Raw genomic sequence first — 15,579 nt, 5'->3', positions numbered from 1 at the left:
CTGTAGGAAAAAACAGCTTCCCACTTCACTTTGCATTTTTCTACCTACATCTCACTTTCTTCCTTTTAATGTATAGCCTAAACCTATTCAATAATGTCTGGTGTGAGGATTTTAACAGAGGGGGCTGCTCCTGCCAAATATTTTAAGCTAGAACAACTTTTCTTTCCTGAAACATGTAACTATTTCCAGTGAGACCTTTTATTTTAGAAGTTCTTCGAACTCTTAAAAGAGCTCTGATCTGTTGTAGTTATAGGGCTAACTTAGCTCTGTGGGTTTTCTCTCCTGTTAGCCTGGGCCTGTACCATGTGTTTCATCCTCTCTCAAATTTAAGGGAGACATCTACTGCCTGAGCAGCAGCACTGACAGATCATAGGGAGTAGCTTTCCTCTCTAGCCCTTAGCCCTGACTAAACAGTAGCTGCATTATGCAGGAGTCTAATAAAATATAAGGAGCAACTATTATGGCAATTTTACAACTGGCTTTAAATTCCAGCTGGGAACTAAAATGGCTGTGGAAAAGGAAGGGCTAAATAGGACCATCTGTTCTCATAGCACAAGAAGGCAGAATCTCCGTGTGTGTAGAAATCCAGTTAGGGAAAGTAAATGAGAACAAGATTTTAATGCTGGCTTCCACCATAGCTAAACACTTCCAGCTTGGGCTTGTCTGCCCTCATTGCAGGCACATCGGGAACGGGGAGCAAATGGCACAGTCACCTGCATATACAACTAAAGCACTGATGCTTATAGGGCACCAGGTTAGGAAGGGCAGTTGTGGAGATATTGCACTGACTTGCCTACCGCAGAGCTCCGCACCCTCTCATTACAGCCCTGCTTACAGTAAAAATAAAAGCCCCAAAGCCTTGTTTGATCAGCTGGAGAAGTGCTTTTTAAAAGAAGGGGGGAGGGGAGGAAAGAAATCCCTTAGCCAAATGGGGGAGGTGTGGCTAGACCCTGCCCTGATTGTGCTGCAAGGAATTTTGGTGGTGTAGCTGCAGGGCCCTGGCTAAAGCTGCACACTTCTCTCTCTCTCTCCTCCTCTTCCCGCCCCTCCCCCCCCAGCTGAGAAGTCAGTAGGTGTCCAAGCTAGGCTGGCTGGGGCAAGCATAGGAAGCAGATGATAATCCAGAACAGAGGGCTTTCTAGGCTGTGCTGGTTTCTGCTTGTCTTCTGGCTCCAGCTCCTTGCTGTGACTGCTAGGCCTCTGCATAGACCTGCTCTGCAGCACTAGCCTTCGCCCTGCTGCTCCACCCATTTCATTTCTGCCACTGCCTCATCCTTGACCACCTGAGGACTCCTATGTTTGCTGTCACATTCCCTGTTGTCTGCTCCAGTGTGGCAAGCTCCACCTAGCTTCCTTTACTGCTGGGGGAATTCTGCACCCCTGTGCATGCACAGGGGGGGGGAGCATCTGCCCAAGCCCTGTGCATCCAGACTGCCTCATACCTAGTCCCTCCCACTGAGCTTCGCCCCACTCCCCTTGCACCTGTTCCACCCCCAACAGATTCCCCACCCTAAGCCCCAACTAGCTGCACCTGGATCCCAGCACTACTGAGCCCTCCTGGACCCCCCTTCAGCATCCTATTACTGTTGCAACCAGGGCCAGGTGTGTGTGTGTTGGGAAGTTGGGCAATTTGCCCCAGTCCCCACAGGGGTCCAGGATTGCAGTGGCAGGGGGCCTTCAGTGCTGCTGAAGACATGGAGGTGAGTACAAGTGCTGCAGCTCGCCTGCTTTACCCCAGACCCCCTGAATCCTCTGGGTGGCCCTGTCCAGAACCTCCCAACAAGCCCCTGTGCATCCAGATTTCCCCTGTATGGATCCCCCCACTAAGCTGCCCAAACCCAGATTGACCCACGCAGAAGGTCAGGGCTCGGGTGTTTCTGGGGCTGGCCCAGTCCTTGTTCTGTGCCAGGATTGAGTGCAGCCTCAACATTGAGTTTGTGTCCCAGGGAGGGGGAGAGCTGCACAGTGATCTCCCACCCCGTACAGCCAGGGGCCTGTGCTCCCCAAGGCTTTCCTGGAGCCTCCATGTTGATTGACAAAATTTGCAGAATTTTAAAACAGTGTGCAGAAGTTTCATTTTTTTGGCACTGAATTCCCTCAGGAGTACTCCTTCTATCAGGCACCTCTCCTGCATGCAGGGGTGCTGAGAGCCTTTGAACCAAACCAAACCCTGGATATCATGGAAACCACTTCAAGACAGCCAGTGCAGCAGCACCCCCTGGTTCCAGCACTTTTGCCTGCATGCTAACAAACCATGCCAGAGGGCCCGATTCTGCCTCTCCCACACTCCGGCCTGGTCCACACTACAGCGTTAAATCGACACCTTATAGACTAACAGACATATTGGAGCATGAGTATTCACCCATGGAAGCTCTTCACTGTACGCTGCCACTCAATGAACTAGGAAAGAGCCAAAACCCAGCTGATTTCTGCAAGCTTGTGCTTTTCTCCTGCTGTATGGGGACATCTAAAGGCTGCTCTGGGGCTCCAAGTCATTTGGGGTTGGCTTTTGCTGGGTGGGGTAAAACTGTTGCCAACTCTAAAGATTTTATCACAACTTCCAGGCTGTGGGGTCTCTCTCAACACCCCAGTGCCTGGAGGCACGCCAGCGGGGGAGACTCAGCTGTCATTTAAAAAACACATTTCTAGGCCTCACCATGGAGAGAAACTGAGAACCATGCCCTGGATGTGCCCTTACAGCTGGAAAACAAACAAAAGATGATTGGGGGGCCTGGCTCATGGCTGTCAAGGAGTGGCAATCTAGTTCTCTACCCGTTTTGCTCTAGCTTGTGCCTCGCCTGGCTCGGATAAGGCAGCAGGCCCATTCCTCGCTCTGTTCCCAGTGCCTAGCTCATCCTGAGACCTTCCTGCCATTCTCAAAGGCAGCTGCCTCTGGTGTGGAGCTGGTGCCTGCCAGGACCTGCCCCAAGAGCCGGGGGTAGGTTAATGCTGGGCTCAGCACCCGTTCCGAGTTGGCCCTGCACCAGCCCCACCAGCTGGGACCTAGTTCTGCAGCCAGGACCTCACTCCTAGCACTGGGAGTGCGCCTGCGCCTGCGCCTGCGCCAGCCCCGCCCCTCCCGGGCAACCTGCGCATGCCTAGTGTGGGGACTATACGTGCCCCGAACCTAGCAGAGCATGCGCAGTCGTCGAGCTAAAGAGGCGCTGCCGGGAAGCGGACGCCCGCGCTGTGAGCAACGGAGAGGCGCATGCGCAGAGTGGCGGCTGCGTGCCTGCGAGCGGGACCTGAGCCTCACGGCAGCCGCCATCTTGTCCCCTCTCCTTTCCTCGTCTTCAGCATGAGGCGGCCGAGGCGCGGCCGGCCCTCGCCGCTCCTCCTTCCCTTCCTGCTCCTCCTGGGCCCCGCCCGCCCCTTCAAGCTCAACGTGCCCAAGGTGCTGCTGCCCTTCAGCCGGGACGTGCACGTCCCCTTCGTGCTGGGGGCCGAGGGCGGCTGCTACTCCTGGTGAGGGGGCGAGGTTTATGGGGCCGGGGGCGGGGCTCCAGGGAGGGATGGGGATGAAGTCTATGGGGCTGGGGGCGGGGCTCCAGGGAGGGATGAGGGCGGGGTCTATGGGGCTGGGGGCGGGGCTCCAGGGAGGGATGAGGGCGGGGTCTATGGGGCTGGGGGCGGGGCTCCAGGGAGGGATGGGGCTGGGGGTGGGGCTCCAGGGAGGGATGAGGGCGAGGTCTATGGGGCTGGGGGCGGGGCTCCAGGGAGGGATGGGGATGAGGTCTATGGGGCTGGGGGCAGGGCTCCAGGGAGTGATGAGGGCGGGGTCTATGGGGCTGGGGGTAGGGCTCAAGGGAGTGATGAGGGCGGGGCCTATGGGGCTGGGGGTGGGGCTCCAGGGAGGGATGGGGATGAGGTCTATGGGGCTGGGGGCGGGGCTCCAGGGAGGGATGAGAGCGGGGTCTATGGGGTTGGGGGCTCCAGGGAGGGATGGGGATGAGGTCTATGGGGCTGGGGGTAGGGCTCAAGGGAGTGATGAGGGTGGGGTCTAGGGGGCTGGGGTGAGGCTTCGGGGGGGATGGGGATGAGGTCTATGGGGCTGGGGATGAGGCTCTGGGGGGGATGGGGATGAGGTCTATGGGGCTGGGGATGAGGCTCCAGGGGGGGTGGGGATGAGGTCTGTGGGGCTGGGGTGAGGCTTCAGGGAGGGATGAGGGCGCGGTCTAGGGGGCTGCAGGGGGATTTGGAGACCTGTGGGTAGTCAGTGTACAGATGGATGGTAGGGAGGGACCAGGCTTTTTGGCCTTTGGGTGTAGGGGAGCCCAGCCTGGTGATGGTGGGAGGAGACCCTACCTGGGTAAAAAGGGGAACATAGGGTTGTCCTAGGGGAGAGGCCTGGGCTGCAGGGAGCTTGGTCTTGGGGGTGAGGCTCAATGAGTGCCAGCCCCGAGAGATGTGGAGAAGCTGGCTCTATGGCAGTGGCCGGGGGAGTAGGAGAGAGGGGCCCAGATCTCTTCTCAGGGGCAGTCTGTGGGGAGGGGAGTAGCTGAGCCTCTGCGGGAACAAGAAGAGTTTTGGCCTGTTGGGGTAAGTTTTATGGGTAGTGGGGCTCCACTCTTCGGGAGGAGCATATGAGCCTTTGGATGGTTAGAGGGGTCACAGCCTGTGGGGAAGGAAGGGACCATGGGGAAGGCAGTTTGTTTGTTTGGTCAGAGCTCTGGAACAGATCTGATGATCTGGTACAGGGCTGATTCAGTGGCGTCCTTACCCTGCTGAGCCCTTATAATTCATGTAGGTCCTTGTGAATTTCAAAACTAGTCATTGACACAATGGGTTTTAGCCCACAGAACTCATTGCCGCGATATATTGGTAAGACCAAACCTTGTGGGAGATTTGAGAAGCGGTTAGACGTTTTTATGGATAACAGTAATATCCAGAATGGCAACAGTGAATACTAACTCCCCTCTCCTGACAAAATAAATAAACCTGCACAAAGTTTGGAAGTGATGTAACCCTTATTCCTTGGGGCTTAAGCCAACCTCTAACTGTTGCCAGTCAGGAAGAAACATTTCCTGGGAGTGGGCATTCCATAACTGTCCATTGCAACATCCTCTGAACCAACTGGTACTGACCTTTGTGGTGGGACAGGGTACTTTTCTAAATGAATCCCTAGTCTGATCCAATATGGCAGTTCCTATATATCCTCTCCGATAGCATGCAGCTCACTCATACCAAGGGTAGCATTTCCCTAAGACACTTCCTTATTCTAAGTTTCAGATCCATCTGATGTTGAATCCATCTGCAATATACTGAAAAAAATCTGCACCTCCCTTATTTTGCCCAGATAATAAAAATAAGAATAGAAGAATTCAGATCTTTCTGTTTTCCAGGTATTCCACACGTCATGATACAGTCACCATTGAGCCAATTTACGAGAATGGTACCACTTGTTCGCAAAAAGCTTTGCTGTCTACTCAGTCTACACAGGCCACAAAGCTAAGCAGCGTTGTTATAGCTGAGGAGCTTGGTAGGTGGATAAAGAGCAGCATGATAGGGAAAGAAGGGGTCATAGTGGACCACAAGCTAAATATGAGTCAACAGTGTGATACTGTTGCAAAAAAAGCAAATATGATTCTGGGATGCATTAACAGGTGTGTTGTAAACAAGACACGAGAAGTCATTCTTCCGCTCTACTCTGTGCTGGTTAGGCCTCAGCTGGAGTATTGTGTCCAGTTCTGGGCACTGCATTTCAAGAAAGATGTGGAGAAATTGGAGAGGGTCCAGAGAAGAGCAACAAGAATGATTAAGGGTCTTGAGAACATGACCTGTGAAGGAAGGCTGAAAGAATTGGGTTTATTTAGTTTTGAAAAGAGAAGACTGAGAGGGGACGTGATAGCAGTTTTCGGGTATCTAAAAGGGTGTCATCAGGAGGAGGGAGAAAACTTGTTCACCTTAGCCTCTAATGATAGAACAAGAAGCAGTGGGCTTAAACTGCAGCAAGGGAGATTTAGGTTGGACATTAGGAAAAAGTTCCTAACTGTCAGGGTAGTTAAACACTGGAATAAATTGCCTAGGGAGGTTGTGGAATCTCCATTTCTGGAGATATTTAAGAGTAGGTTAGATAAATGTCTATCAGGGATGGTCTAGACAGTATTTGGTCCTGCCATGAGGGCAGGGGACTGGACTCGATGACCTCTCGAGGTCCCTTCCAGTTCTAGAGTCTATGAATCTATGAATCGGGTGTCTAGTAGGGACTTTCAGGGCTGAGATAGAATAGGCTCATGAAATCATCCAGTCCTTCCCAAAGAGAGGCATAGGATTGGGCACTATGGTACTAGTGCTTTGACCCATCTAATTTTAATAGTGCAGGATGTGGAACTGTGGTGTATTTCATTATTCGTTTCAAACCCACAGATTTGAGTGATGTACGTGCACAATGACAGTGACATATAGTGGGCACACCACAGTCTGCATGTGGCTCAAGGAAGGATAAAAGCAAAAAGTATAACAGCGTAACATCCATGCCCATCATAGTCCCAGAATGGGCTTATCAGGGACTTTGTTGAGGAACTTGTGCTTTTCTACAAAGGTGCTTCCTCCTCCCCCCACTGATAAGAATTACCACTTGTTTTGTTTTTTGTTTGTTTTCAGTAGTACTACCTTCTCAAGATTTGGGAAATCAGCATAGACTTATGGGATGTTGAATTAAGACACATTCATTTATTCTCACATTTTAGTGACAGGCCATTTACTGCGTTGTGACATCATTGTCGATATGATAAACAGTATTGAAATTATCTCCCGAACCCGAGAAATATATGTGGAAGATTCTCCACTTGAATTAACCGTGAGAGCTCTGGATGTTGAAGGTACTGTATACAGGACAAACTTCTGGGGCAACTCCAAGGAATAAACTCTACCTCCTGAGAAACAAAGGCATCCCTTAATTTGAGCTTTTTAAAGAATGTATTCTGATATGTAGCAGATTTTGTTCCCATCCCTAATGTAGAAACTTTTGGGCATATCACAAAATCCTATGTTTCATGTGCTATGTAATTTTGAGATAGAGAAAATATGCCTGTTTCTAACTAGTCCCTAAAATGTTTTAATTTGAGAATTTATTGTACTTCTGTTTATCTTTCATTTGAAGTGCATATAATGACTGCAAAATAAAAGTAGTATCCCTCTTCGTGTGAGCGTAACAACTCTGTGACATTGCAGGGTTCTCAGATGCCACACTAATAAAACTGGTATAAAAACATAGATAACAGAAGCCAGAATTCTTGTTTTCTTTGCTATTATCCCCAACCACAGCGCTGATTTACTAATAATTGTTTAAAACTGTTATATGCTCATTCCAGCATGCAAATAAAATAATGTTCTTCTTTTCATCCTAGTTTGGTTTTTTGTCTACGTGTACATGGGTTTGTGTGTTTGTATTTAGGGAGAAGTTGGATATGGTCAGAAATATTTTGGAATATAATGGGCATGGGCAAGTATACAAGATTAAGAAGAGAGAGTTGTCATCAGAAATATTCCATACCTGGAACATGGGCCTGTGGCCTGTTTGTTCACAGTTCTGTAACTGGATGTGGGGAGTAAGGAAACCTAAGGACAGTTGGTGGTGGCATAGTAATAATGCAGGGTTTTCCCTGTTCTCACAGCAGTAGAAGATAGATTAACACATTTAGATGTATAGGACTCCAAACCTAAAAACATATGTATTCACCAGCACATGTTTCTGAATCTGTCTGTTTGGTTTCTGTCTTCAGGAAACACATTCAGTAGTTTGTCAGGAATGACATTTGAGTGGAGCATTGCTAAGGATGATGACATGGAAGGCTTAGAACTGTCTAGCAAAATTAGGTAACTATATTTAGAATAATTATTAAATACTATCTGTTGCATTTCTATAGCACCTTTCATCCCAGCATCTCACAGTGGGGTAGGAAGTACTATTATATCCTTTTTTACTTGTGGGTAAATGGGAATGCGGAGAAGAGAATTTATTTTCTCAAGGTAACAGTGAGTCAGTGATAGACCTGGATACAGATTTCTAAGTTTATGGGCTGATTCTTCAGTCACACAGAAGTACTGCTGCTGGTAAAGTCAGATGCAGCAGAAGCTGGCTGAAAGAGTACTTGTGGTCTGCATATCTGTAATAAATAGACACTGAGTGCAGGTGAAGGGTTCTGTAGTGGATTAGCTTCAGCTATCTGTGTAGCTATTACCTTACTCGGTTCTATTGCCCTGTACACCGGAGGAGGTCTGTTGTCTCCCTGTGCACGTATCAACATAGAAATTATAGGGTTTTGTCCCTTTATTCTGGCTAACATAGGTCCTCGTTCCACATAATCCTGTAAAGTTTGTCCCTCCATTACTAAAACATTTGTATACACCCACGCACACTGAAAATATAAACTGAAATGATCATGGAGATCCTTTTCTACCTGTAAAAGCCTAGTTTGGTCTTTTTAGGATTTTAAAATACTCTGAAGCAGAGTATTCCCCACCAGACTACATTGTCGAGATGGAACAAGCAGGAAAACAAGGGGATAGGACTCTGGTATCAGGCATCAAAACTGGTGCAGCTATCATAAAGGTCCGAATTCAGGAACCAACTTATAAGGTGAATTCTTATTGTAGATTTCCCACCTTAAAAACAAAACTTGTGCCTTAGGTAGATTGCAGTTCCAGGCATACGCTTGTTAAAATTGTATTTTCTTTACCATCAGTACCGTTACTTGTCTTTCAGAAGTTATAGGCAATGACACCATTCAAACCATTTTCCATTTAAAATGTATACATTTGGACAGTTTTGGTAGTATGGTATTGAGAAATAAATTGATCTATAAATCCCTAAAATATAATATACCATGTATAGTGGGTTAAGAGGACACTCGATTAAAAAATAACATTTCTGTCTGAACTTGTCTGTAACAATAGCAGATAAAAAAACAACAATTAAGATTATTGTAACTAAGAGGTTGGTAAAAAGTACTTTTTTTTCCTGCCCCCCCATTTGGTTACTGCATTTGTCAGCAGAGAGTTGGTTTCACTGTTATGATCCCAAAATGATTAATTCAGTATTTTTTGTTGGTTGTGGGAGTCTTTCACATAGCAACAGAAGAAAGAAAACATTAAAAAAAAAAGTGATTGTAAAACCACAAAAATGAGCAAGAGAACTTGGGCAGATGTAGTATCTGAAACTGCTTTTAACCTTTGTTTTAGTTAACTAGAGTTCACGCTGACCATCCTTTAAAAGAAAATTGCCACATTTTACTGTATCTAGCAGGCAGAAGGTTCAAATGGTGAGACACTTTTTGCCATGAGTAACTGAAATTTATTTTAAAATATTTTTAATAATAGAGTTTTAATTTTGAAATCTCCTGCTGCTGGTGGCCCTCTTGCTGAAAAATTACAGTGTGATATTGACAGGGTGGGATGTCTGGCCAATGTCAAACTAGTTTCCCTCTTGCTTTTGACACTGTTTTCACAACCATGGCGAATCTTTTGCCCATTAAAACCAAGTTTTCTTTTTTACTTTTGATTGTTTAAACTTGTATTGAAGCCTTGTGGGAGCTGTGCTCTCTCTCACATTTCTATCCAGTTTTTGCAGAGTGGTAGTAAGCTTCTGGTTTCTATCTGTCCCCCATTAGAAAGTAGCTGCTGCACTGGTGCGTCTGTTGGTTCTGGAGAATATATTCCTAATACCATCCTATGATATTTACCTTCTGGTTGGAGCCTACATTCAGTACCAAGTTGCTAAAATTGTACAGGGAAAGATCACAGGTACATTCTTTTTTTAATACCTTCAAGTTTCCCAAAATCTTCAGAAATTTTTTCTAAGTGAAATTACAAAAGTTAAAGTTTCGTGTACAGATGGTATTTCACTTTCGTGCAGTTGCTGTTCCTGACTCCTGGGGAAGCCAGGGTTAAACTTAACCCTGAAACCCCACGAAACAGATGTTTTCCATGCATGTCTAATGTCCCTTGTGATGGGTCTGTGTCCTACAGAAAAACTCAAATCATAATAGCAGTGGATGCTGCTGTATAGAGGCCAATGACTATTGGGTGGAACAGTGCTTCAGTTTGTGGCAGTAGAACATTTGAACTCCAGATACTTGATGCACGCAGTGTTCACGAAGCAAGACTGTTAAAGCTTCCACACAGCTATTTGGTGATATTCAGGGCTAACATATTTCTGCCCTTGTGTGTGTGTGGGGGGGGGGGGGTTACTTCTTTGGTTGTCAGGAACCCACATTTGTGCCTTTTTAGAGAGAGAATCTTGTGTAAGACAGTAGACTGTTGTGAAATAACTGTTTTAAAAAGTAACTCATTTCTTGCAGAAGTAGAGCTGCCTCTTGAACATTATGAGCTTGAACTACGTGACCCTATTGTTGCACCTGGTGGGTCTGATCTTATTCCGGTGGCCAGACTGGATGTGGACACAGCCACAGTGACAGCAGTGCAGTTGGGACAGATTAGTCTGGTCTTTGTTCATAAAAGTATCCTTTAAATAAAGTTGTAACCATGTCATCCTTCTTTATTACTGTGGCCGTTCTCTTTCCTAAGCATGTCAGACCTGAATTAAGTAAAGCCATGCTTCAGAAAGCAGATTTGGTGAGGCCCCACCCTGCAACACCTCGGAGAATTCTATAACTTCTTGGGGTAACTCCCTCCCTCCCGTCAGCCTCATCCATTCTTCAAGCTGGCCATGATGACATATTCCTTCATCCACTTCAAGGTCAATATCATTGGTTCTTTTTGGCCAGTACCCATCACTCACCTCCTCGCTCAACTCCATCACCTGTGATGCTTCTGGAATGAGAATGAGCCTCCTTGCCAGGTTCACAGTCCAGTTCTCATTGAAGTCAATAGAAAGACACCCACTGACTTCAGTTCCCACACAGTTCCCAAGTTCCCACATTTATGGGCGTACGGAATCCAAGGATATATGGGTTATTTAAAGGCTTCTGTTGCTCCCATATGTCCCTCCTACTTTCTTTTTTTTTTTTACAGTAAGACTGAATTTCTTCTTTATACGCAAACTAAGATATTCACATGCGAGCGGCATCTGGACTTCCAAACTGCACTGTCTATGTCGTAGAAGCTGGATTTCTAGGTAATTAATCAGAAGATAAAAGCTTGATTTTTAAACTCTTACTCCTTCATGTTATTGACCAATAAAATGTTTGACTTTTAAAAAAGTGACTTAATTACATGATCGCATTGCTCATGTTAGAATCTGTTTTACGTCTATCACACAGAAACCTGCTGTCCTTGTTTGTAAAGTGCTGTGTAAATTTACAGCTCTATATATGTGTTCTGTTTTAATAATAAATGTAAAAATAGATTGTTCATATAGTTTACAGAAAACTTATATATCTGTTAAAGAAAATAACCCCATGCTATTTCAAGCTTCCTCTTATTAATTTTTGCATATTTTTGTTTATTGTATACTTCATTTAGGGCTATTTTCAAATAATTAGGTGTTAGAGGGTTAAAAGCGTGTGTTATGGTAAAATTCCAACACTTGCCATGTTTTGCACCTGACTGCATTAATTAACAGGCAAAGTGATATAATGCACACACTATTTGTATGATTGCTTTGTATAAAGCACTTTGAACCTTACGAGTGAAATGCCTTCTGTAAATGAAAAGATCATTCTTATTATCAGTTAGCCTCACTTCATGAAAGAAATAGGTCATGATAGTAGGATAAGACTATGTCTTATTGAAAAAGCAGACTTTGCTTGTCTCCTTCCAGGTACATGGGCTTGAAAATTCAATCTTGCATATTCACAACCCAGAAATCTAGCTAGTTGCCTGCTATGTAATTTAGAGGAGTTAGTTAAACTTAAAGATTAACGGCACAGAATGGGCACCGGAGTTGGAAATAACTCGTCTCAGTTGCCGTATGAACCTATGCTGTCGTGCTACATTATTAAAAGTAACTACGCTGTTTACAGAGCTGTTTTCCATAGGAGAGTTGTCTGGAGCTCAAGAAGTGTTGAGAAGAGGGACTGGATTGTTTAAGGGATGGGTAATGATGGACCCTTTTGGGTCACAAGTTCTCATCCAGAATAAATGCATAGTGACCATGAAATTACCACCACCTGATTGGCTGTTGAGTCTCTGTTCATTTTGCAGCGAACAGCTGCCTGCATCACAAAACTCACCACTTCTGTTGGCACTGGTGTGCCCCTTTACTGGCCCAGGAAAGAATTTACTGCACGCTTCCTTTTTGCTTCTGTGAGTGGTCCAGAGTAGGAGTAAGAAGCATTGCAGAGAAATTTGCATTTACTGTTACCTGTGTTCTACCATTTAGAGGATAAAAAGGGGGCTGCAGTCTTCAAAGCTATTAATGCAGCACCTTTCACCAACATTAAATTAATTAAACTGAAACCTAGCTGGGTTTTTATTAAATGATTTTCTTTCCTTTAACAGGCCACCTTTCTTTTACATTTTGTTTCAGGTTTCAGTGTTCACCCAGGAGACAGGTGGGTTCTAGAAGTGAAGCGAGCATATACAATCACTGTTGAGGTGTATGATAAATCCAGCACTAAAGTCTATTTATCTGATGTGAGTATGTGGGAAGGGTCTGTTGTGCTTTATTCCTTACAGACCCACAGCTGCAACAATTGAGGGATTCGGATCCTTTCAAAGTCTTCTTGGAAATAGCTTATTCTTCAGATGTTTAGAATTGAGAAGTATTCACGTCTCTGGAATTCAGCTTAATGTGATGTTACTAAAGAGAGGATAACTTGTTTTCAAATTTAAACTACCATCTTCATTTAGAAGCTGTAGTGTTCTAATAAATGTAATTTTTCTTATGCCTTTGCATTTAGGGGAGCTTCAGCACGCAGGGAGAGTCTGCGAGGAGAAAGGCAGCCTGGTTTATTGAAAAGAAGGAAGCTTCAGTGGTTGGGCACTAGTCTAGGAGTCGGGACAACTGGGTTCAGTGCCCTGCTGTGCCACAGACTTCCTGTCTGACCTCAAACAAATCACTTAGCTTCTCTGTGCCACACTTCCCCATCTGTCAGACACGGGGTGATAACACTGCCTGACCTCACAGGGGTGTTGTAAGGCTAAATACGTTAAAGATTGTCAAGTGCTTTGAGATCTACTGTGAAAAGTGCTATATAAGAGCTAGATCTTATTGGTGATAGTCTGAGCTGTCTGCCATTGGCTTATAGTGACCTTATGCAAGTCACTTAAACCACCTTGAGACTTCTGTTTCAATGTAATTAAAATAGCAATGACGATGTTTCCTTAACTCCTGGGGATTTGTAGAGGTTGTTCTCCTAACAGGTCATTTCCTTAAGAAAAAATGTTCTTCAGTCCAATACAGAAACCAAAGTAAGATGACTGGGCCCTTCATTTACCCAGCTGTATCCAGAATGCACTCCCGGCTTATAGTTGTTTCATAACCATGTTGGTTTCCGAACTCTGGGAACACCCAGCGTGTGTGTGTGTGCACTTGTGGCCTTGCAGATTTCTCTATCTGTATGTCTTGCAATTCTTCTGATAGAACGTGGATCCAGTTTCTCTGGGAAGTGGTTTCTTCACTGGTTTCTGGTTTTTGTTGTTTTGCAGAACCTCAGAATAACTCGCCAGTTTCCCAAGTTGTATTTTGAAGAGTTCTTGTCTTCTGTTAATGGTTCTTACCATATAGTTCAAGTCCTGAAGGAGGGTATCACAGTAATAAAAGCTGCCCTGGTATCTGTTCTTCTACAGGTAAGAAGCAAAGGTTGTACCCTTCCCTTTCCAGAATTTGCTGTTGCCTAAAGAGTTGATCCAGTGCCCATTAAAGTGAGTGGAAAGACTCCCATTGATTTTAATGAGTGTTGACTCAGACCCTATGATATTACTGTTCACAAACGTATAAGCCGAACTCCTGTATGTTTCAAGTTATGGCTATATTGCTAATGCCTTATTTACTTTGAATCATAGCAGATCGTCCTATTAAAACCTGTGTGGATAAGCATCTCCTCCTGGGATAGTGAGCTCTCTTTGAAGGACAGTGTGATTTCCTCAAAGACATGAAATCTAAGGACTAGAGAGAAATGCCATGGCTAATTGAACTAGGTAGTGCTGAAGATCAATAGGCTTCACTAAGCTGCTTTAATGCTGCACCTTTTCCTACGCTAGGGGTGACAAACAGGAGTAAGGGGATAAAATGAAGAAAAGGAAAATGTACGTTGACTATCAGGAAAAGCTGTAGAATTGTCTGCCAACGGAAATGATGGAAGATGCATTGCTCAGGATATTTCAAAACTGAACTGGACACAGCCCTTGAGAACATAGTATAGGGAACTATCTTGCGCTGTTCATAGGATGGACAAGATGCGGACCCTGTTAGACCTTTTTCATTTGTAACTCCTAGGATACTGTTCAAACTGACTAAAGAAGCGAGTTATACTTCCCCTATAAAGAACCTTACTTAAAATCAGCAGATAGACAATAAGTGAAAGAAAATGACCTGTTAAGCATTAGTTAGGGATCATGTATTTTTAATGTATCAAACATGTTCAAGCCTGTTCAATTCCAGGCTTTAGTAAATATGTCATATAGGGAAGATTTTGCAGAAGTCTGCTTAATGTGCACAGATTAAGGCCATGTGCGGCCCTTCATCTGGAGAACATCTCTAACTGAACTGAATGGGCACTGAGGACAATATACATCTCTTGGATTGATAGGCTTGAGTAAAATGAATTCTTGGTTTAGCCCGTTAAGCTGGCTGGTGGTTTCTGTCCGGTGGTAATGTTCTCTTCCAAATGCCTTTGAACAAATGAGAGGTCTTGGTGTAACTAAGTGGCTGAGATTTCTCTGTGCCTGCTCTAAATTTGATGTAAAGTGCAGTTTAGTGTTATTTCTTCTCTTTTAATTCTCTGCTAGCAGCAAGTGTGCTTACTTGTTCTATAGACCATACAAGCAGGAGCATTAAGGGCTGCTTTTCTGTAGTATTCTATTTTTGTTTTTATAACAGTAGCGGCAGTCTTCCTTTTATGAAATCTAGATTTTGCCCCCTCTCCCTCTGTTTGGTGGCGTACTGTAAATTTATCAGTCGTGTAGTGTTTGATTATCTCCTGTAGTTTCACACGAGGCAACAGCTGTTGGGAACAGCTGGAGGTATTACTGCTGTTTTGGGGGAATTTTGATTAAGCTTATACAAAAAAGAAAAAAAACAATTTTCTTAAAGCAGAAACAAAGTGTACCTTATTCCACCTTGTTTTCCAGGTAATCAGTATAAATAGGAACCATTGTTGCTTCACAAAGTGTCAAATCTGTCTGCAGCTTGAAGGGAGGAGCGTGGTATGCATTGTCTGCACATGCTGCCCCATGCTGTTACCTCAGTGGTTCTCAAACTTTTGTACTGGTGACCCCTTTCATATAGCAAGCTTCTGAGTGCGACCCCTCCCCCACAATAAGTTAAAAACACTTTTTTATATATTTAACACCATTATAAATGCTGGAGGCAAAGCAGGGTTTGGGGTGGAGGCTGACGGCTCGTGACCACCTGAGGGGTCCCAACCCCCAGTTTGAGAACCCCTGTGTTACCTCCTTGTACAGGCAGTTAAGCACTAGTTTACCACTTTTGTGAGTGGGGTGGCATCTTTGCTT

General features: G+C 45.1%; 1 protein-coding gene across 8 annotated transcripts in view; it reads left to right on the top strand.

Moving 5' to 3' along the window:
* The first annotated feature begins 3,203 nt into the window (after window positions 1-3,203).
* NUP210L (nucleoporin 210 like) overlaps window positions 3,204-15,579 on the top strand; it is a 51,861-nt gene continuing 39,485 nt past the window's right edge. For all 8 annotated transcript variants that reach the window (XM_050931056.1, XM_050931055.1, XM_050931054.1 and 5 more), the window contains exons 1-10: window positions 3,204-3,465; window positions 5,343-5,479; window positions 6,690-6,821; window positions 7,725-7,818; window positions 8,431-8,581; window positions 9,612-9,744; window positions 10,302-10,460; window positions 11,009-11,077; window positions 12,431-12,537; window positions 13,552-13,692. In XM_050931056.1, the coding sequence (XP_050787013.1) occupies window positions 3,209-3,465; window positions 5,343-5,479; window positions 6,690-6,821; window positions 7,725-7,818; window positions 8,431-8,581; window positions 9,612-9,744; window positions 10,302-10,460; window positions 11,009-11,077; window positions 12,431-12,537; window positions 13,552-13,692 (1,380 nt within the window). In that variant the 5' untranslated portion in view covers window positions 3,204-3,208. The remainder of the gene's footprint in view (window positions 3,466-5,342; window positions 5,480-6,689; window positions 6,822-7,724; window positions 7,819-8,430; window positions 8,582-9,611; window positions 9,745-10,301; window positions 10,461-11,008; window positions 11,078-12,430; window positions 12,538-13,551; window positions 13,693-15,579) is intronic.

The sequence above is a fragment of the Gopherus flavomarginatus genome, chromosome 20 (genome assembly GCF_025201925.1).
Source record: "Gopherus flavomarginatus isolate rGopFla2 chromosome 20, rGopFla2.mat.asm, whole genome shotgun sequence".
Lineage (NCBI taxonomy): Eukaryota > Metazoa > Chordata > Testudines > Testudinidae > Gopherus > Gopherus flavomarginatus.
Note: the sequence above shows the minus strand (reverse complement) of the source record. Positions and strands in the feature narration are given on the sequence as shown.